This window comes from Choloepus didactylus, chromosome 4 (genome assembly GCF_015220235.1).
Source record: "Choloepus didactylus isolate mChoDid1 chromosome 4, mChoDid1.pri, whole genome shotgun sequence".
NCBI classification, from domain to species: Eukaryota; Metazoa; Chordata; class Mammalia; order Pilosa; family Megalonychidae; genus Choloepus; species Choloepus didactylus.
In genome coordinates, this window is record NC_051310.1 from 14,355,623 (window position 1) to 14,378,570 (window position 22,948).

At 38.1% G+C, this 22,948-nt stretch overlaps 1 protein-coding gene and 1 non-coding gene across 11 annotated transcripts in view; one reads left to right on the forward strand and one right to left on the reverse strand.

The window, feature by feature from the left end:
• UNC79 (unc-79 homolog, NALCN channel complex subunit) overlaps positions 1-22,948 on the reverse strand; it is a 348,180-nt gene that overhangs the window by 11,949 nt on the left and 313,283 nt on the right. For 9 of the 10 annotated variants that reach the window (XM_037832000.1, XM_037832003.1, XM_037832007.1 and 6 more), the window contains 3 exons: positions 21,896-22,082; positions 20,226-20,423; positions 18,292-18,369 (listed from right to left, as the gene is read on the reverse strand). In XM_037832000.1, coding sequence (XP_037687928.1) covers positions 18,292-18,369; positions 20,226-20,423; positions 21,896-22,082 — 463 coding nt within the window. The remainder of the gene's footprint in view (positions 1-18,291; positions 18,370-20,225; positions 20,424-21,895; positions 22,083-22,948) is intronic. The other variant, XM_037832001.1, reaches the window with a different exon arrangement.
• On the forward strand, positions 7,709-7,829 carry LOC119533734. Its single transcript, XR_005216843.1, has one exon. It is a non-coding gene; the product is annotated as a U6atac minor spliceosomal RNA (small nuclear RNA).

Genomic DNA, 22,948 nt, shown 5'->3' on the forward strand with positions numbered 1-22,948 from the left:
GAGGGAGAGCTTAAATTTTTCACAGACAAACAAATGCTGAGAGATTTTCCTAATAAAGACCTGCCCTACTTCAGATACTAAAGGGAGCCCTACCGACAGAGAAACAAAGAAAGGAGAGAGAGATACAGAGAATTTTAACAGACATATATAGAATATTACATCCCAGGTCACCAGGACACACATTCTTCTCTATGATCACGGATCTTTCTCCAGAATGGGCAGTATGCTGGGACATAAAAACAAGCTTCAATTAAAAAAAAAAATGAATTTGTTCAAAGCACATTCTCTGACCACAATGGAATACAAATAGAAGTCAATAACCATCAGAGACTTGGAGAATTCACAAACACCTGGAGGATAAAAATGAGGGGGAGATGAAAACATTCCCAGATAATCAAAAGCTGAGGGACTTCATCACCAGTAATCAGTCCTATAAGAAATGCTAAAGGGAGTTGAGCAGGCTGAAAGGAAGGGACACTAAACAATTGACTGAAACTACATGAAGAAATAAAGATTTCCAGTAAAGATCACATGGTAAATATAAATATCAATACTACTGTATTGTTGATTTATAGCTCCACTGTTTACTTCCTACAGGATCTAAAATACATGAACTGTAATGATAAATCAGTGGTTTTGGACTCAATGTAAAATATGTAATTTTTGACAAGAACTACATAAAGGTGGGGGAATGATGGCGTATAGGAACATAGTTTATGTGTCATATGGAAGTTAAGTTGGTATCAAAGAAAAACAAGATTGTTATAGATTTAAGATGTTAAATTTAAGCCCCACAGTAAACACAAAGAAAGTATCTGAAAATATGACCATAGAGATGAAAAGTAGAGTAGGGGTTCTGAGAAGTGGGGGAAGGGGCAATGGGGAGTTAAGAAATGAGAGTAGGGTTTCTGTTTGGGGTGGAGGGAAACTTCTAGAAATGGATGGTGGGAAGGTGATAGCATTGCAACATTCTAAATGTGATTAATCCCACTAATGGAATGCTAGGGAGGGAGTAGAATGGGAAGATTTAGGCTATATATATGTTTCCACCATTTAAAAAAAAAAAAAGAAGACAGTCTAAATAGATAACAATTAAATGCCAAAGATGATCCTGGATGGGATCTGAGGATGGAGGACAGGAGGCTCAAAGGGACACAGATGGGACACAAGAAAAAAAAAAGGAAATATAGAATGTAAGCTTTATATCAATGTTGAATTTCTTGAACTTCTTAGCTGCACTTAATGAGATTGCATAAAAGAATGTTCTTGTCCATGGGAAAGGTATATGTGAAATTATGTTGTTTGTTCAAAGATATGTGCAGCTTGCTCTCATATGTTCAGAGGACAGAGCAATAGATGATGGATGATAGGGAGGGAGGGAGGGAGGGAAAGAGGGAGGGAAAGAAAGAAACAGTGGTGTGACAGGATCTTAAAGGTGATGGATCGGGGTATCAGGGGAGGGGGGTCTGGGTGTGATGGAGTTCTATGTATGGGGTTTGTACTGCTTTTGCAACTGTTCCTGTAAGACTGAATTTATTTCAAAATAAAATTTATTAAATTAAAAAAAAATCAATCAATGCTAAATCCATAAATCTCCTAGATAAAAACATAGGGGGAACCTTCCTAGCCTTGGATTTGGTGGTGATTTCTTAGATATGACATCAAAAGCATGGGCAACAAAAGAAAAAATAGATAAGATGCACTTCATCAAAATTTAAACATTTTGTACATCAAAGGACACTATCAAGAAAGTAAAAAGACAGAGAGTCGGGCAAGATGGTGGCATAGAGAGGAGTGGAAGCTAAGTAGTCCCCCAGAACAACTACAAAAAACCAGAAACAACTAGTAAATAATCCAGAATAACTGCGGGGGGACAAACAAGACCATCCACTCATCATACACCAACCTGAAATGGGAGGAATGCCCGAGAACACAGCATAAAATCTGTAAGTAAAACCTGCGGAACCAGGTCGGGAGATCCCTCCCCCATAGCCCGAGCTGTGGAGCCTCGTGGTGCCAGAGAGAAGCTCTCTCCCAGCAAGCAAATACAGCTCAGCTGAGCTCCAGCTGGAGTTTTAAGTAGCGAGTGTGAACTGCTCACTACAGGTACGCATCCCCAAAAAACAGACAGAGGCTTTGGGTGACGACTGACCTTGGAGAGCCTTGGACTGGGTCTGAAGGGGGCTATCTGATTCTTTTTCGGCTCAGTGGAGAAAGCCCCAGTCATTTTCAGTTTCCAGGGCTGTGACTCTGGGAAGGGTGGAGACACCACAAGCAGAGAGCGAGACCATTGAAAGGCTAATGACCTCCACCTAGGGGGTCTGTCTTCTCTAGGAGGAAAGGGGTGGGGCCCTTTCCATTCACAACCAGACTCCAGAGCCTGGGAGAACACGGCCACACCGCCTCACACCAGTCAAGAATTATAGGCTAACAGGCGTCACTTGCTGGGCAGAAAAGCACAGTGACCCGAGGCATCAAAGGGTGGAGCAATTTTCTAAGACACACCCTCAGGGAAACCAGATACTGAATATTTCTTCCCTCTGGGACCTGAGCCTGTTCTGGTCTGGGAAAACCTGATTTGGATAACCAAGGAAACCATGCCTAGACAACAGAAAATTACAAACTACACGAAGAAAAACAAAGTTATGGCCCAGTCAAAGGAACAAACGTACACTTCAACTGAGATACAAGAATTTAAACAACTAATGCTAAATCAATTCAAAAAGTTTAGAGAAGATATTGCAAAAGAGATAGAGGCTGTAAAGGAAGAACTGGACATGTATACGGCAGAAATCAAAAGTTCAAGAAACCTACTAGTAGAATCTATGGAAATGAAAGGCACAACACAAGAGATGAAAGACACAATGGAAACATACAACAGCAGATCTCAAGAGGCAGAAGAAAACACTCAGGAACTGGAGAACAAAACACCTGAAAGCCTACATGCAAAGGAGCAGATGGAGAAAAGAATGAAAAAATATGAGCAACGTCTCCGGGAACTCAAGGATGAAACAAAGTACAATAATGTACGTATCATTGGTGTCCCAGAAGGAGAAGAGAAGGGAAAGGGGGCAGAAGCAATAATAGAGGAAATAATTAATGAAAATTTCCCATCTCTTATGAAAGACATAAAATTACAGATCCAAGAAGCGCAGTGTACCCCAAACAGAAGAGATATGAAGAGGCCTACACCAAGACACTTAATAATCAGATTATCAAATGTCAAAGACAAAGAGGGAATCCTGAAAGCAGCAAGAGAAAAGCAATCCATTACATACAAAGGAAGCTTAATAAGACTATGTGCGGATCTCTCAGCAGAAACCATGGAGGCAAGAAGGAAGTGGTGTGATATATTTAAGATACTGAAAGAGAAAAACCACCAACCAAGAATCCTGTATCCAGCAAAGCTGTCCTTCAAATATGAGGGAGAGCCCAAAATATTTTCTGACAAACAGACAATGAGAGACTTTGTGAACAAGACACCTGCCCTACAGGAAATACTAAAGGGAGCACTACAGGGTGATAGAAGACAGGAGTGTGTGGTTTGGAACACAATTTTGGGAGATGGTAGCACAACAATGTAAGTACACTGAACAAAGGTAACTATGAATACGGTTGAGAGAGAAAGACGGGGAGCATGTGAGACACCACAAGAAAGGAGGAAAGATAAAGACTGGGACTGTGTAACTTGGTGAAATCTAGAGTATTCAACAATTGTGATAAAATGTACAAATATGTTCTTTTACGAGGGAGAACAAGCAAATGTCAACCTTGCAAGGTGTTAAAAATGGGGAGGCATTGGGGGAGGGATGCAATCAGCATAAACTAGAGACTGTAACTAATAGAATCATTGTATTATGCTTCCTTTAATGTAACAAAGGTGATATACCAAGGTGAATGCAGATAAGGGGGTGGGATAGGGGAGGCATGTTAGACACTTGACATTGGTGGTATTGTCTGATTCTTTATTCTATTTTGATTTAAGGTTATTTTTCCTTTTGCTGCTTCCTAGCTGTCATTTTTTTTGTTTCCTCTTTCTTTTGCCTCTCTACCTTCTTTGACTCCCTCCTGTCTTGTGGAAGGAATGTAGATGCTCTTGCTTAGTATGAGCAGAATTTTCAATTAGGATGAACTTAAATGTTTGGAAATGAACAGGGGTGTTGGTAGCAAGATGTGAGAATAACTAACAGCACCGAATGGTGTGTGAATGAGGTGGAAAGGGGAAGCTCAGAGTCATATATGTCACCAGAAGGAAAGTTGGAGGTCAAAAGATGGGAATGTATAAAACTGAATCCTGTGGTGGGCAATGTCCATGATCATCTGTACAAATACTAGAAATCACTTCATGAACCAGAACAAATGTATGACAATACAATTAGAAGTTAATAATAGAGGGGCATATAGGGAAGAACTATATACCTATTACAAACTATATACTACAGTTAGTAGTATTTCAACATTTTTTCATAAACAGTAACAAACGTACTAAAACAATACTAGGAGTCAACAATTGAGGGGGTTGGTTAGGGATAGGGGAGGTTTAGAGTTGCCTTTTCTTTTTTTTCTTTTTTCATCTTTCACTTTATTTCTTGTCTGGAGTAATGAAAATTTTCTAAAAATTGAACAAAAATTAAGTGTGATGGATGCACAGCTGTATGAGGGTACCCAGGGGCAAGTGATTGTACACTTTGGATCTTTGGATAATTGTATGGTATCTGAACAACCTCAATAAAAATGAAAAAAAAAAAAAGAAAGTAAAAAGACAACCTACAGAATGGGGAAAAATTGTGAACCATATATCTGATCAGGGTTTAATATCCAGAATATATAGATGTAGAAAAAGTATTTGACAAATCTAACATCCACTCCTGATAAAAATTCTCAGTACACTTGGAATACAAAGAGAACCTTATTCAACCTGATAAAGGGTATCTAGGAAAAACAAACAACTAACATTTATATTTAATGAAGAAAGACTGAATACTTTATCCCTAAGATCAGGAAAAGGCAAGGATTCCCACTTCCACCACTTCTATTCAACCTGTACTGGAGGATCTAGCCAGAGAAATGAAACAAGCAAAAGAAATAAAAGACATAAGGATTGGAAAGGAAAAACTAAAACCGCCTTTATTTGCATACAACATGATGGTCTAGATAGAAAATATGATGAAAATTACACACACAAAAAAAGCTACTAGAACTAATAAGTGAGTTTAATGGGCTGTAGGTATAAAGTCAATATAAAAATCAATTGTATTTCTATATACCAGGAAATAACAATCAGAAATCAAAATTTACAAAACAGTACCATTTCAGAATCATGTAAGAATATGATATACTTATTGATGAGTTATATAAAAATATTCTAGGCCAATAAATGGAAAACTACAAAATATTTCTGAGAAAAGTTAAGGAAGATACAAGTAAATGGAGAGCTAGACTGTGTCCGTGGCTTGAAAAACTCAATATTGTTAAGATGTCAATTCTTCTCAAACTGATCTATCAAATGAATGCAAGCCCAATCAAATTTGCAGCAGGTTTCTTATAGAAATTGATAAACTAATTTTAAGTTTGTCTAGAAATTCAAAGGACCTAGAATAGTCAAAACAACTTTGAAAAAGAGGAACACCACCTGATATCAAGACTTATTATAAAGCTATAATAATTTAGACAGTGTGGTATAAAGGTAAACAAAGAAATCAATGGAGGAGAATAGAATCCAGAAATAGAACCATACATATGTAGTTAAATCTGGGCAAAAATGCAAAGACTATTGAATGGAAAAAATGCTAGCATTTTCAACAAATGATGCTGGAATAATTGTGTGTTCATATGTATAAAAAATACCTGAATCCACACCTCACATCATATATAAAAATTAACTCAAAATGGATCATAGACCCAAATGAACACCAAAACTATAAAACTTCTAGAAGGAAACAAAGGAGAAAATCTTTGTAACCTTGGATTAGGCAAAGATTTTTTAAATATGACATCAAAAATATGATTCATAAAATAAAAATTTGATATATTTTAGCCCATCAAAATTAAGAACTTCTGTTCTTCAAAAGACACCATTATGAAAATGAAAAGACAGGTCATAGAAAATCTTTGCAAACTACATATCTGAAAAAGGACTTGTATTTTAAAATCCAATAATAAGGAATAAAAAAAATTAAAAATGGGCAAATATCTTTCTCTCAGCCTCTGCAAATAAATTCACTACCCTCTGCCCTATGTGGGACATGACTCCCAGGGGTATAAGTCTCCCTGGCAATGTGAGACATGATTCCCAGGGATTAGCCTGGCCCTGGCATTGTGGGATTGAGCATGCCTTCTTGACAAAGAGGGGAAAAGAAATGAAACAAAATAAAGTTTCAGTGGCTGAGAGATTTCAAATAGAGTTGAGAGGTCATTCTGGACATTAGCTTTATGCATTATATAGATATTCCTTTTTAGTTTCTAGTATATTAGAACATTTAGAAGAAAATACCTGAATCTGTCGAACCATAATCCAGTAGACTTGATTTTTCATGATAATTGTATAACTATATAGCTTTTACCCTGTGACTGTGTGATTGTGAAAACCTTGTGAGTGACACTCTTTTTACCCAGTGCATGAGTAATAAAATAATGAATATATATATATAATGGGGGGGATAAGGGGCATGGGATATTTTGGGTGTTCTTTTTATTTTTATTGTTCTTTTTTCTTTATTTTGGAGTAATGAAAATGTTCTAAAATTGATTGTGGTGATGAATGCACAACTATATGATGATACTGTGAACCATTGATTATATACTTTGGATGGATTATATGGATTTTATCTCAATAAAAGTGCATTTTAAAAATGGGCAAATAATTTGAACAGAAACTTCAGCAAGCAGAGATATGGATAGCAAATACACATATGAAAAGATGCTTAATATCACTTGTCAACAGGGAAATGCAATTTAAAACCACAATTTGATACCACTAGACAATTCTTAGCATGGTTAAAATTAGAAACTGATTGCCACGTGTTGACAAAAATATGGAGAAAATGGAACTCTCATGCACTGCTGATGTGACTGTAACATGCTACAACCATTTTGGAAAACAGCTTGGCATCTTCTAAAAAAATTAAACATATACCTACCATATAGCCCAGCTATTCCACTCCTAGGTATCTACCCAAGATAAATGAAAGCATATGTCTACATAAAGATTTATACTTTATTTGTAATAGCCAAAAATTGGTAGCAGCCCAGATGTTCATTAGCTGATGAATGGATAAACAAAATGTGGTATATCCATTCAATGGAATACTACTCAGAAATAAAAAGAAACAATCTACTGATATATGCAACAACATAGATTGATCTCAACATAACTATTCTGAGTGAAAGAAGGCAAAAAAATGTACATACTGTAAGAATCCATTTATATAAAATTCTAGAAAGTACAAAGTAATCTATGTGACAGAAAGCAGATAAGTGTTTGCCTAGGGATGGGGAGATGGGGTGCAGGAGAAGTAGAGTGGTGGTGGGGTTATAAATTGTTATGTAAAAAATTTGGGTATGACAGATGTGTTCGTTCTCTTGATTTTGATGATAGTTTCACAGGTGAAACACTTGTCTAAACTTATCAATTGTATATTTAAAAATGTACAGTGTACTCTATGTAAATTTTACTTCTATAAAGCTGTAAAATATAATATCAGTTGTAGTGTTGTGTGAAAGGAGAGAAGGACTCCTCTTGACAAGAATGGAAGAGGCCTTCGGGCCTGCACACGTGCATACAGCTAAGACATTGCCACCTACTTTGTGGCATCTAACCATCGTTTTTAAGAAGAATTTAAAGGAATAAATAAAAAATAGCAGGTCTTACAGAAATGAAAGATATTGATGATCAAATTAAAATACACAACAGCAGATTTAAAGAGGCAGAAGAAAGAATAAGTGAACTAGAGGACAGACAAACTTAATGTGAAGGCACAAAAGAAAAAATGGTGAAATAAATAAAAAAATTTGAAATCAATCTCAGTGAAATGATGGACCAATATAGGAATCACTGTTGCCCCAGAAGGAGAAGAGAAGAGTAAAGGGCTAGGAAGAGTATTTGAAGACACAATTGAGTAAAACTTCTCAACACTTCTAAACGACATAAATATGCAAATCAAAGATACCCAACAAACTCAAAATAGAATAAATCCAAATAAACCCACTCTGAGACATAGACTAATCAGACTGTCAAATGCTGAAGAGAAGGAGAAAGTCCTGAAAGCAGCAAGAGAGATGTGATTCACCCCATACAAGGGAAACCACATAAGACTAAGCACTGACTACTCAGTGGGCACCATGGAGGTGAGAAGGCAGTGGCATGACATATTTAAAATTCTGAAAGAAATTGCCAGCCAAGAATTCTTTATCCAGCAAAGCACTCCTTCAAAATTGAGGGAGAGTTTAAAATTTTCAGCAAAAGCTGAGAGAATTTGTTAACCAGAGACCTGCCGTGCAAGGAATATTAAAGGAAGTTCTACTGCCTGAGAAAAAAGAAAGGTGAGAGAGGTCTGGAGAAGCACACGGAACTGAAGAGTATAGTAAGGGTAAATAAAGGGAAAAAAAGAGGAGAGAAACAGATCTGACAGACAGCAAAGGATAAGATGGTTGTGTGAAGAACTGCCTTCACAGAAAAAACACTGAATGTGAATGGAGTAAACTCCCCAATTAAAAGATACAGATTGGCAAAATGGATTAAAAAGTATGAACCATCAATACAAATCAAAAGGGAAAAATCAAATGATCATCTCAACAATATGCTGCTTAAAAGAGACTCATCTTAGACCAGCGACACAAAGAGATTGAAAGTGAAACTATGGGGAAAAATATTCCACGCAAGCTGCAACCAAAAGAAAGCAGGGGCAGCAACACTAGTATCAGACAAAATAGAATTTAAATGCAAAGATGTTGTGCTGGTTTGTATATATTATGTCCCCCAGGGGAAAAAAAAAAAAATGTACTCTTTAATGCAATCTTTTGGGGGCAGATGTATTAGTGTTGATTAGATTGGAATCCTTTGACTGAGTGTTTCCATGGAGATGTGACTCAATCAGATGTGCATGAAAAGTTTGATTGGATAGTGTTCATGGAGGTGATACCCCACCCATTCAGGGTGGGTGTTAATTGGATCACTGGAGCCTTATAAAGGAGTTCACAGACAGAAGGAACTCAGAACAGCTAAGAGTGACATTTTGGAGAGGAGCTGCAGCCAAGATAGACACTTTGAAGACTGAACAGGAGCTAAGCATAAATGTTTATGCACCCAATCAAGGTGCGCTGAAGTAAATGAGACAAACATTGGCAAAACTGAAGGAAGCAATAGATTTTCTACAATAATAGTAGAAGACTTCAACACACCACTCTCTTCTATAGATAGAACAACTCGACAGAGGACCAATAAGAAAATGATAAATGATTTAGACTTAATATTCATATAAAGAGCATTACATCCCGAATTACCAGGATATATATTCTTCTCTAGTGCTCATGGAACATTCTCCAGGATAGCTCATATGCTGGGTCACAAAACAAACCTCAACAAATTTTAAAAGATTGAAATTTTTCAAAGCACATTCTCTGACAATAATGGAATGCAACTAGAAGTCAATAACCACCAAAGAACCAAAATATTCACAAATACGTGGAGGTTAAACAACATAGTCCTAAACAATCAGTGGATCAAAGAAGAAATAGCAACAGAAATTGGTAAATATCTAGATACGAATGAAAATGAGAACACAATATATCAAAACCTATGGGATGCAGCAAAGGTGGTGCTAAGGGGGAAATTCATGGCTCTAAATGCATACATTAAAAAGGAAGAAAGAGCTAAAATCAAAGACCTAACTGAACAACTGAAGAAGCCAGAGATTGTTTAGCAAACTAACACTAAAGAAAGTTGAAGAAAAGAAATAACAAAGATTAAAGCAGAAATAAATGACATAGAGAACAACAACAACAAAAAACACACAAAAGAATAAATAAGACCAAAAGTTGGTTCTTTGAGAAGATCAACAAGATTGACAAACCCTTGGCCAGACTGACAAAGTCAAAAAGAGAGTAGACCCAAATAAACAAAATCAGAAATGACAGTGGGGACATTAGATGGATCATGAAGAAATTTAAAACATCATAAGAGAATCATACACCACGACCGAGTGGGGCTCATTACAGGCATGCAAGGGTTGTTAAGCATAAGAAAATCAATCAATGTAATACAACACATAACGAATCAAAAGGGAAAAATCAAATGATCATCTCAACAGATGTAGAAAAAGCATTCAACAAAATTAAGGATCCTTTTCTGATAAAATCACTTCAAAAGTAGGAATTGAAGGAAACTTCCTCAATATGATAAAGGGCATACACAAAAAACCCACAGCCAGCATAGTACTCAACAGTGAGAGACTGAAAGCCTTCCCCCTAAGATATGGAATGAGACGAGGTTGCTCGCTGTCACCTCTATTATTCAACATTGTGCTAGAAGTTCTAGCCAGAGCAATCCGGCAAGACAAAGAAATAAAAGACATACAAATTGGAAAGGAGGAAGTAAAACTATCATTATTTGCAGATGATATGATTGTATGTTAGCAAAATCCTGAGAAATCGATGACAAAGCTACTTGAGCTAATAAACAAATTCAGCAAAGTGGTGGGATACAGGATTAATGCGCAAAAGGCAGTAATGTTCCTATACACTAGAAATGATCTAACTGAAGAGACACTAAAGAAAAAAAATTCTATTCACAATAGCAATAAAAAAATCAAGTACCTAGGAATAAACTTAACCAAGGATGTAAGCGACCTCTACACAGAAAATTATAAAACTTTACTAAATGAAATCAAAGAGGAACAACATTGGTAGAAAGATACTTGGTGTTCATGGATAGGAAGGCTAAACGTCATTAAGATGTCAATTCTACCCAAACTGATCTACACATTCAATGCAATACCAATCTAAATTCTAACAACCTAGTTTGCAGACTTGGAAAAGCTAGTTATCAAATTTATTTGGATGGGAAAGTGGCCTCAAATTTCCAAAAACATTCTAAAAAAGAAGAACAAAGCAGGAGGATTTACACTTCCTGATTTTAAAGCCTACTATAAAGCCACAGTAGTTAAAACAGCATGGTTCTGGCACAAAAGATAGACATATTGATCAGTGGAGTCAAATCGAGTGTTTGGAAATAGACCCTCAGATCTACGGTCGACTGATTTTTGATAAGGCCCCCAAATCCACTGAATTGGGACAGAACAGTCTCTTCAACAAATGGGGCTGGGAGAACTGGATATCCATATCCAAAAGAATGAAAGAAGATCCTTACCTCACACCCTATACAAAAATTAACTCAAAGTAGGAGAGGTTGGGCAAGATGGCGGCACAGAGAGGAGTGGAAGCTAAGTAGTCCCCCTGGAATGACTACAAAAAACCAGAAACAACTAGTAAATAATCCAGAATAACTGCGGGGGGACAAACAAGACCGTCCACTCATCATACACCAACCTGAATTGGGAGGAATGCCTGAGAACACAGCATAAAATCCGTAAGTAAAACCTGCGGATCCAAGTCACGAGACTCCCTCCCCCATAGCCCAAGCCGCCAAGCCTTGTGGTGCCAGAGAGATGTTCTCTCCCAGCAAGCGAATATAGCTCAGCTGAGCTTGCCGGGTTTTAAGTAGCGAGTGTGAACTGCTCACTACAGGTACGAATCCCCAAAAAACAGACAGAGGCTTTGGGTGACGACTGACCTTGGAGAGCCAGAGGGTCGCCTTGGACTGGGTCTGAAGGGGACTATCTGATTCTTTTTCGGCTCAGTGGAGAAAGCCCCAGTCATTTTCAGTTTCCAGGGCTGTGACTTGGGGAAGGGTGGAGACAGCACAAGCAGAGAGAGAGACCACTGAAATGCTAATGACCTCCACCTGGGGGGTCTGTCTTCGCTAGGAGGAAAGGGGTGGGGCCCTTTCCATTCAGAAACAGACCCCAGAGCCTGGGGGAACACGGCCATACCTCCTCACACCAGGCAAGAATTATAGGCTAACAGGCATCACCTGCTGGGCAGAAAAGCACAGTGACCTGAGGCATCACAGGGTGGAGCAATTTTCTAAGACACACCTGCAGGGAAACCAGATACTGAATATTTCTTCCCTCTGGGACCTGAGCCTGTTCTGGTCTGGGAAAACCTGATTTGGATAACCAAGGAAACCATGCCTAGACAACAGAAAATTACAGCCTACACGAAGAAAAACAAAGTTATGGCCCAGTCAAAGGAACAAACGTACACTTCAACTGAGATACAGGAATTTAAACAACTAATGCTAAATCAATTCAAAAAGTTTAGAGGAGAAATTGCAAAAGAGATAGAAGCTGCAAAGGAAACAATGGGCATATATAAGGCAGAAATCGAAAGTTCAAAAAAACAACTAGTAGAATCTATGGAAATGAAAGGCACAACACAAGAGATGAAAGACACAATGGAAACATTCAACAGTAGATCTCAAGAGGCAGAAGAAAACACTCAGGAACTGGAGAACAAAACACCTGAAAGCCCACACGCAAAGGAGCAGATGGAGAAAAGAATGAAAAAATATGAGCAACATCTCCAGGAACTCAAGGATGAAACAAAGTACAATAACGTACGTATCATTGGTGTACCAGAAGAAGAGAAGGGAAAAGGGGAAGAAGCAATAATAGAGGAAATAATTAATGAAAATTTCCCATCTCTTATGAAAGACATAAAATTACAGATCCAAGAAGCTCAGCGTACTCCAAACAGAAGAGATATGAATAGGCCTACGCCAAGACACTTAATAATCAGATTATCAAATGTCAAAGACAAAGAGGGAATCCTGAAAGCAGCAAGAGAAAAGCAATCCATTACATACAAAGGAAGCTTAATAAGACTATGTGCGGATCTCTCAGCAGAAACCATGGAGGCAAGAAGGAAGTGGTGTGATATATTTAAGATACTGAAAGAGAAAAACTGCCAACCAAGAATCCTTTATCCAGCAAAGTTGTCCTTCAAATATGAGGGAGAGCTCAAAATATTTTCTGACAAACAGACAATGAGAGACTTTGTGAACAAGACACCTGCCCTACAGGAAATACTAAAGGGAGCACTATAGGGTGATAGAAGACAGGAGTGCGTGGTTTGGAACATAATTTTGGGAGATGGTAGCACAACAATGTAAGTACACTGAACAAAGGTAACTATGAATACGGTTGAGAGAGGAAGGTGGGGAGCATGTGAGACACCACAAGAAAAGAGGAAAGATAAAGACTGGGACTGTGTAACTTGGTGAAATCTAGAGTATTCAACAATTGTGATAAAATGTACAAATATGTTCTTTTACGAGGGAGAACAAGCAAATGTCAACCTTGCAAGGTGTTAAAAATGGGGAGGCATTGGGGGAGGGATGCAATCAGCATAAACTAGAGACTGTAACTAATAGAATCATTGTATTATGCTTCCTTTAATGTAACAAAGATGATATACCAAGGTAAATGCAGATAAGAGGTGGGAATAGGAGAGGCATGTTAGACACTTGACATTGGTGGTATTGTCTGATTCTTTATTCTACTTTGATTTAAGGTTATTTTTCCTTTTGCTGCTTCCTAGCTGTCATTTTGTTTTCTTCTTTCTTTTGCCTCTCTACCTTCTTTGACTCTCCCTCCTGCCTTGTGGAAGAAATATAGATGCCCTTATATAGATAGTGGTGAAGGTGGTGAACACATAAATATATGACCATACAGAGAACCATCGATTATTTACTTAGGATGGAATGTATGGTGAGTGAACAAAACCATATTAAAAAAAAAAAATGGGTTGATGACAAAACCTTGAGGGCAATAAACTGAGTGAAATAAGCCAGACACATAAGGACAATTATTGCAGGGTCTCAGTGACAGGAACTAATTATAATATGTAAACTCATAGACATGAAATATAAGGTACCAAGATATAGGACGAGGCTTAAGAATGGGGAGTGGTTGCTTAGTACAAGCAGAATGTTCAATTAGGATGAACTTAAATGTTTGGAAATGAACAGGAGTGTCAGTAGCAAGATGTGAGAATAACTAACAGCGCCGAATGGAGCGTGAATGAGGTGGAAAGGGGAAGCTCAGAGTCATATATGTCACCAGAAGGAAAGTTGGAGGTCAAAAGATGGGAATGTATAAAACTGAATCCTATGGTGGGCAATGTCCATGATCAACTGTACAAATACTAGAAATCGCTTCCATGAACCAGAACAAATGTATGACAATACAATTAGAAGTTAATAATAGAGGGGCATATAGGGAAGAAATATATACCTATTGCAAACTATATACTACAGTTAGTAGTATTTCAACATTTTTTCATAAACAGTAACAAATGTACTATACTAACACTACAAGTCAACAATTGAGGGGGGTTGGTTAGGGATAGGGGAGGATTAGAGTTTCCTTTTCTTTTTTTTTTTTTTTTTTTTCATCTTTCACTTTATTTCTTGTCTGGAGTAATGAAAAGTTTCTAAAATTGAACAAAAATTAAGTGTGGGGATGGATGCACAGCTGTATAAGGGTATCCAGGGGCAAATGATTGTACACTTTGGATCTTTGGATAATTGTATGGTATCTGAACAATCTCAATAAAAATGAAAAAAAAAATTAACTCAAAGTAGATCAAAGACCTCAATATAAGAGACAGAACCATTAAACTCCTAAAAGATAATGTAGGGAAACATCTTCAAGACCTAGTATTAGGAGATAGCTTCTTAGACCTTACACCCAAAACACAAGCAATGAAAGAAAAAAAAAAAAAAAAAAGGGAACTCCTCAAAGTCAAAAGCTTCTGTCCTCAAAGAATTTTGTCAAAAAGGTTAAGAGGCAGCAACTCACTGGCCATATATCTGATAAAAGACTGATATCCAGCATATATAAAGAAATCCTACAACTCAACAATAGTACACACAGCCCAATTATAAAATGCGTAAAAGATACGAAAAGACATTTTTCTGAAGAAGAAATGCAAATGGCTAAAAAATACATGAAAAGATGTTCATCTTCACTAACTATTAGGGAAATGCAAATCAAAACTACAATGAGATATCATCTCACACCAATAAGAATGGCTGCCATTAAACAACAGAAAACTTCAAATGCTGGAGAGGATATGGAGAAATTGGAACTCTGACTCATTGCTGGTGGGAATGTACAATGGTACAGCCACTGTGGAAGACAGTTTGGTGGTTCCTCAGAAAACCAGATATCAAGTTACCCTAGGATCTGACAATTTCACTTCTCAGTATATACCCAGAAGATCTGAAAGCAGTGACATGAACAGACATTTACACACAGATGTTCATAGTGGCATTGTTCACAACTGCCAAGAGATGGAAATAATCCAAGTGTCCTTCAACAGACAAGTGGGTAAACAAAATGTGGTATGTAAACATGATGGAATACCATGCTGCAGCAAGAAGGAACGAGGTCCAGATACATATGACAACATGTATGAACCCTGAAGATATAGTACTGAGTGAAATGTCAGGCACAAAAGGAGGGAGATTGTATGTTACCACTACTATGAACTCTCCGAACAATGTAAAATCAGTGTCTTATAATATAGAGTAGAGGGGACCTAGAGATAGACAGAAGCTAGTGAAAGGGGAATGATAACCTAATATGCACAGACATGTTAATGAGGGTAAACTTAAAGGTATGGGAATGGACAGGGGTGATAACTGTTCATTAATGGCATTATAAGTATCAGTGCTGCATTGAAGGTGAACATGATCAAAAGCGGTTGTTTAAAGGAATGTGTCCCACAGATTAGCACTACAAATGTTTGCCTGATATACTTCTAAGGTATGTCACTGGTACAGTTAACAGAATGGTATATGGGAAAAATTACTCATTGCATATTAGAGACTATATTTAATAGGAATACCTTACCAGTATGACACTAATTCTAGGGATAAATAATTAGGGGCTGATAAGAGCTTTGGGGTGTTTTGTGCTATGATAATTGTTTAAAATTGAGAGTGATGATAGTACAACTAAGTGAAGATAATGTGAGACACTGATTGTTTATCTTGGACAGAATACATGCTATGTGAAATTAGGATCCCCCTGTTAATAAGTCAACCCTTGATCTTGAGGCTTGCTCTTGTGAAACTTATGGCTGTAAAAGGGAGGCTAAGCCTACCTATAATTATGCATGAGTCACCTCTAGAGAATCTCTTTCGTTGCTCAGATGTGGCCTTTCTCTCTCAAAGCCCAACTCTGCAAATAAATTCATTAACCTCCCCGCTTCATGGGACATGACTCCCAGAGGAGTGAGTCTCCCTGGTGACATGGGATACAACTCCCAGGAATGAGCCTGGCCCTGACATTGAGGGATTGAGAATGCCTTCTTGACCAAAAGGGGGAAAAGAAAGGTAATAAAATAAGGTTACAGTGGCTAAGAGATTTCAAATAAAGCCAAGAGGCTATCCTGGATGTTACTCTTATACAAGCTCCAGCTAGATATCCCAAATGGCCACAGTATGCCATGCCCTAACCAACAGTAGTCCCAAAATATCTAGGTCCCTATTTAAGACCCTATAAAAGTTTCACTCACTAAGTTTATTTTTCAGAAACGTATATCTTCCAGATTGTTCCAATGCCAGGTAAGCCCCAAAACCCAGAGGAAACACCCTCTTCAAGAACATCAACCAGATGCAGCCCCTTTCCCCATAATGTTGATACCCCTTTTCAATATGAACAAATTGGGGTGGTTACTAGCTACATCCCTGAAGATAGAGAAAGTCATTAAATGAGAGGAAGGCATAGCAACAGAAAAGATAGGATTTAACAAAGGATTTCGAATACTGAATCTTTATATTAATTTTTTTTTTTTGGAAGGTAGGGTATTAGAATAGCTAGAAGGATATAACAAAAACCATGGAACTGAAACCCATAACATTCTTTGAAATTTGTTCTATAGCTACTCATTAAATTGTACTTTGAAAGTTATCTCCTTTCTGCATACATGTTATATTTCACGATAAGGAAATAACTGAAACTGTTGAAGTGCAACCCATAACATTCTTTGAAATTACCTATATAACTACTTGTTAAATTGTATTTTGAAAGTTATCACCTTTCTGTATATATGTTATATTTCACAATAAGGAAATAACTGAAATCATGGAACTGTAACTCATAACATTCTTTGAAATTTGGTCTCTAACTACTTGTTAAATCATACTTTGAAAGTTACCACTTTTCTGTATATATGTTATATTTCACAATAAAAATATTTTAAAAAACCAGTTGTTGATCATACATTTATAAAATCTCTTGTATCGTTGAGTTTTGCTATGGACTACAGCTAGAACGATATTTCACTATCCCATTTCAATCAACTACCTTGTGGTGTTCTAGCAATAGTCAAGTTTTCCCTGAAAATGGGTTGCTTCTTTTTATCACAGTGTGAGTTAACCTGGCAAGGGTCCTTTATCGAAGGATGGAGTCAACTAAGGAAAGAAATAGCAAGTATAACATTCCAAATTGATGCACTCTGTGCTGGTTGATGGTGATGGTGATGGTGGCTAAGATGATAGAATATAGAAGTCAAAGGTACAGAAAGAAAAGGTACATGAAGAAGAAGGGAAAAGAATCAGTGAGATGAAGAAGACGACAGGAAGGAAAGAAAGAAGAGGGGAGTTTAGAAAGATAAAGTGAGTGAGAAACCAAGTTCTCTACTCCTTTATGTTTTACTACAGTACTAAGTTTCTGATGCTCCTGGGCAGATAACAAATGTTAAATTATTTGCATACATTGTATAATAATTTAGGATAATATTTGATACTAAATTTGTTTTAGATAAAAGTATCAGCTACCGAGCCAAATAATTACAGACTAAATATTTTCCTTGATTTTCTGGATATCTTCTGCATAGTGAGGAACCACCAACCAATTTATATTAGTGGAGAGTCATCTTCAGATAAACTTTTCCCAGTCATATTTTAATTATTTGTGTTATATGAGATCTGGGTCTGACATACTGAGCCCAGGCAGAGGTGGCCACAGTGGTGGAGCAGGGGCAAAAACAGCACAGGAACTATTTGGTGAAGGGTTATCATGTGAGCCTGAAACCTCCACCCCTACCTCTGAATACTGAAATTCCATTGGGTTTAATTTCCTTGTCAGAAAGTACATTCAAAATAAATCCACATTTATTTTTAGCAGTAAGAAATGATCTATAAAAATCATAAGATTTTCCTACCTTGACAAAAATTGTTGAATTGCATTCTTGCAATGCCTCCATTAAACTAATCACATGGAGACACACCATTTCTACCATCTGAAACAACAAACAGGAAAATCAGTTCCACTCCCAGTGACGTGGAAACCTTACAACCTGAGCTGTGAACTAAACTGTCCTGTGCCCAGGAAATCCTCCTGCATAACGACCCTACAGGAACACAAGGAGCGGCATCTATTCACCTGCAAAACTTCAAACCAGAAACTGAACAAAAAATGCTCCAGAGGTTTTGCAATTGTCTTGCCTTCCTCATCTACTCGAGCTGCTGATGGGACTCGAGTCTTGACCTGCTAATCCCACACTGCCTGTAACTCACACCAGAGGATCAGTGGCTTCTGCTTCCTTCATTTCCAGCTGTACAACTCTGGGGTTAATTCCTGTTTTCCATCTTGATCCTTTCTTCACAGTTTATTCACCGAGAAAGGCTATTTAATTTATTGCAGATCTGGCTTTGAGGCTTTATCCTCTATGGAACAAAGTAGCCATGCTTATGCCAGTTAAAAAGCACAACAGAAATTATATCCCTCATCAGAAATTCCTAAGACTAGATTTTAAACACTCCAGGGGGATTTTACCTGTCTGGCTTATGATTAAACAAATTTTTCAAAATAAAATTAACATCATTTGTAAAAAGTTCAATTGTTACAAATTCATTTATAACATTTGATTAACAAGAGGGATTTGGAGGAGAGCTATTATTAGTGTCAAAAAAAAAAAAAATAAAACCAATGACAGTGTAAGGAAATTTCAAAACTCTACTCTAGGTTTAAGGTCTCAGTTTCATCACTGTAAAATAACAGAAAACAATGCTTGATCTCCAAGTTCTTCCTTAGTCCCAGATTCTATGATTCTAAAATGTAATTATTTCTATAGCACACAAAACTGTTTGTGAACCCTAAAATTTTCCTTCAAATTAAACGACACTATCTCTCTACAAAAAGATTTGCCCTATAACATCTGCTTCACTACAGAAAAGACAGTGCTGCATAAAGGAAATATACAGTCCCATTTCCAATTAATCACAGCTAAAAGGAAATATTTCTAAGGATGATATTCAGTCCACCAGAAATCATTTCCTGAGTGTCTTCTGTGGACAGTGCAGCGCTGCGCCTCTGGGTCCACTGGAATGCTCGGGGTGCTCTTCCCTCTTGCTCCTCACAGGCGAGAACTCGACTGGTGGCCTCCACAACCAAGACACTGGCTGCTGCTTGCTCAGCAGACGGAACCAAGAGCCCCCTTATAAATTCCTTCCCAACTGCTTGCAATTTTGACTCCATGAGGACTAATCCAAACCTGCTCAATGAAGCGGGTTCTTGCTAACCAGTCCCCAGACGTCTTGCAGTGAGGGCCGGAGGAGCCCCACTCCCAGCCTCCCCCACTCTTCCGTCCACCCACCCCACCTCCCCCAGCTTGGTGACACATCTACATTAAAATGGGACTGGATTTGGGGATTGGGGAGCTTAAGTCCTCATAGGGCAACTCAGAAAGGTGAGACTCTTTTCAGGCTTTGAGTCCTGGGTGGAATGAACCCATGTGGTCAATCTGCTCTTAAACTACCACAAAAAGATGATCCAATTTGCTAAGCAAGGCTTTATTAAATTGCTTAGAATCCAAAAGTAATATGAATCTCACTCCTAAGCACCAAAACAACTCTTTAAAGGTAGAAATTTCATATATATTTCATTTGGCATTAGGAAGAAAAAACAAAAATTACTGTTACCACATTTACTTGTTTGGTTTGTTTTTAATAGAAATTTATGCATGTAGAATAGCCAATTTATAACATATTAAGCCATTTATCCATGAAACTTTTAAAAAATATATAGCATGAGAACTGGGAGTGGTTAGGTATCTTGAGATTCCGTCCAAGAGGAAAAACTTATTGATGAACTCACCACTTTGTTATGGGCCATTAGCTGAAGGATGCTGGGCGTCACCCTACTCCAAAACTCTAGTGCTGTCAATATCGCTGTGAAGCTGAATTCATTCTGATTCTGGACATTGGTAGCCACTGCACTTTGTTCACAGTACACCGTCCAGAGCTGAGCAAAGATAAATGCATGGAAGAGGGAACACATGTGCAGCACAGAGGTCTGAAAGGGAAGACAGGGAGCCATTACCTTCCAGCGGGGAGTGGCGCTGCACGGAGCCCTCCCCAGGTGCTCAGCCTTGCCAGGGAACACAGCCAAAGCACTTGATTCAAGAGGTCTGAGGCTGAGAGTTCTCTCAGGGTTACAAACTCATGATTCATCACCTTAAAACAATCTGCTGTAGCTCAGTCAGTGGGAGTGTGCTCAGAGAACAAAGCATCTTTTCGAAGAAAAGACACCTGAATTTGCAGAACAGCTCTACCCACCCCCTGCCTTTTAATGAAACTGACATTCTCCTTCCTAACTTGGATTAAGAAGAATCATCATTCTACCATTTTAGAGTGCTTCCTCGTCTATAAAATGGGGATTACAGAACCCTCTCGAAGGAGCTGTAGTGAGGAGTAAACGAGGTGATCCCTAGGAAAGCACTGCCCAGTACTTAATAATGAGTCGGATGAGTCATTGAAACAGCAGTAGCAAGTGATGGTACTCGTACTAAGAGTCAGTATTTATTGAGTGAGCTCTTCCAATGTGCCAGACCTGTGCTAAGGGCTTTTTATACGTCACTTTCCACAATTCTCAATCCATCCCCTCATCTATTTTATGCATGAGAATATGAAGCTCAGAGAGGTTACCTAACTTCCAAGGTCACAAAATTTGACAGCACCATAGTTAGGACTCAAACACAGATCTGGGTTGAAATAGAAGGAACTGACTGTCTTAATTCCTTTTTGCAAACATCATTCAGGTCATTTTGGATGGGTGTTCTACTTTATATCATAGTCAACTTGCCCTGGCCTAAATCCCAGCTGTCCCCAAACCCACTTTGACCTCCCAGAACTTGCCTAAACTTCTGCGAAGGGCCCTTGGCTCCTCCTAGCTGATTAGTACCAGTGTGTCTGGTCTGCTTGTGCAGGCTCATGATTGGTGCCTGCCTTGGGTTTGCTTTAGTCCCTTAAGCACATCATCTGTTTCTGCGGTTTACCAAGTTCCTCTGTGTGGGTGATTCCAATTTGTGCTTTAGTAAGTTCCCAAATGGCCTTCCTATTTTCATTTTGTATCTTCATGTATCTCTAGAGATTTGATTTGGAAAAATAGTGTATGAAGAATTAGAGCATCAATTTCCCTCTACTTCATATTTGGTTCTAAAAACTGATCACAGAATTTTTATTATATCTCTAGCCTTATGTTTCTCTTCATTATTTTGAGATAGAAATGCCTAGGAAGCTAACTCTTGCTTGCCTCCATAATTTATCTTCATAAAAGTAAGTGGAAAAGCAATTTAGGGGGAAAAAAACGTAATCTGGGAATTTAAACAACTTTAAATAAGGCATTAGCAAAAGATGCTTTTCTAACATCCACAGGAGGGCAAGTGATAAGATGCATTTGCTTCTCAGAAGGAACATAATTGTCTGATAAGGGTTGCCATTAGCAATTTCCATGCATATGGTCTTAATCTTGCAAGAATCACTTACCTTTGATTGCTCTGGAAATCCAATCAGGATAACAATAAGATGATCTGCAATATGGGAACCTGCATCCAGAGGAATGGGCAGACAGGGAGAGGAGGCATTTGGACATACTGCATTGTGAGTGAGTGAACCCAGAAGCAGCCAAGACAGCAGACGGATGTGGGAGACACACTCGATGAATTCTTTGGGTCTATTGGAGAAGAAGGAAGTTTTAAAGATGATTTTATGTATTTTGTTTCATTGGGTGCTCAATAAATGCTTACTGAAGGAAGGAATTTAAAAAAGTGATCTCACAGGCAATTACAGAAAACAAAACACCAAGGCAATAGCGTACCAACAAAATGATGTATATGTTTTTCTTATTTCTCACCCTAATCCTGGATCTTAGCATCTTCAACAAAGAGCAGCCTGTGGCAACAGAGAATCAAACATTCTGCCTCATTCTTCCACAAACCTGTCTACCTCTTCTGACTAGTTTCTCTTCTAAACTCTTTTTCCTTTCCTTTCATTAGAAAGTTCTTCTCTGACATCCTGACCACAACGGGGCAGAGGGGATGCAATTTAACACATGGCCACTCATCTTCCTGCTCCTCAATAATTTTCTCCTCCTGCCCTCCTTCCTCCGCCCCCCCACCCCCAGTCCAAACTGTGTTGCTAGCCAGGAGGGCCCAGCATGCAAAGTGACAGGCTCAATCCTGCTCAGAGTTCCCAGCTAAATAGCCCACTGCCCCACTTACAGGAAAGATCAGGGGCTTGCACCTCTTTGCACTGTAATTATTTCATCTCTGCCCTGGATTTTGGTCCAGCTAAACTTTAAACTTGAAGATAGAGAAAATGTGAGGACCCAATAAATATTTATAGATTTATTTAACTAGTTGAAATTAAGAGTTAGTTACCCTGGCAGTTCTCAACTCCAAGTTTTCATCATACATCAGGATGACTGAGATTCTTGTACCAGGGTAAGTTTCTTTTATTGGCAGCATGTTACAAAGTGCTTGTGTTGTTGGATCAGCAAGTGAGTATGGAGATAGGCCTCAATTTCCATCTTCCCAACCA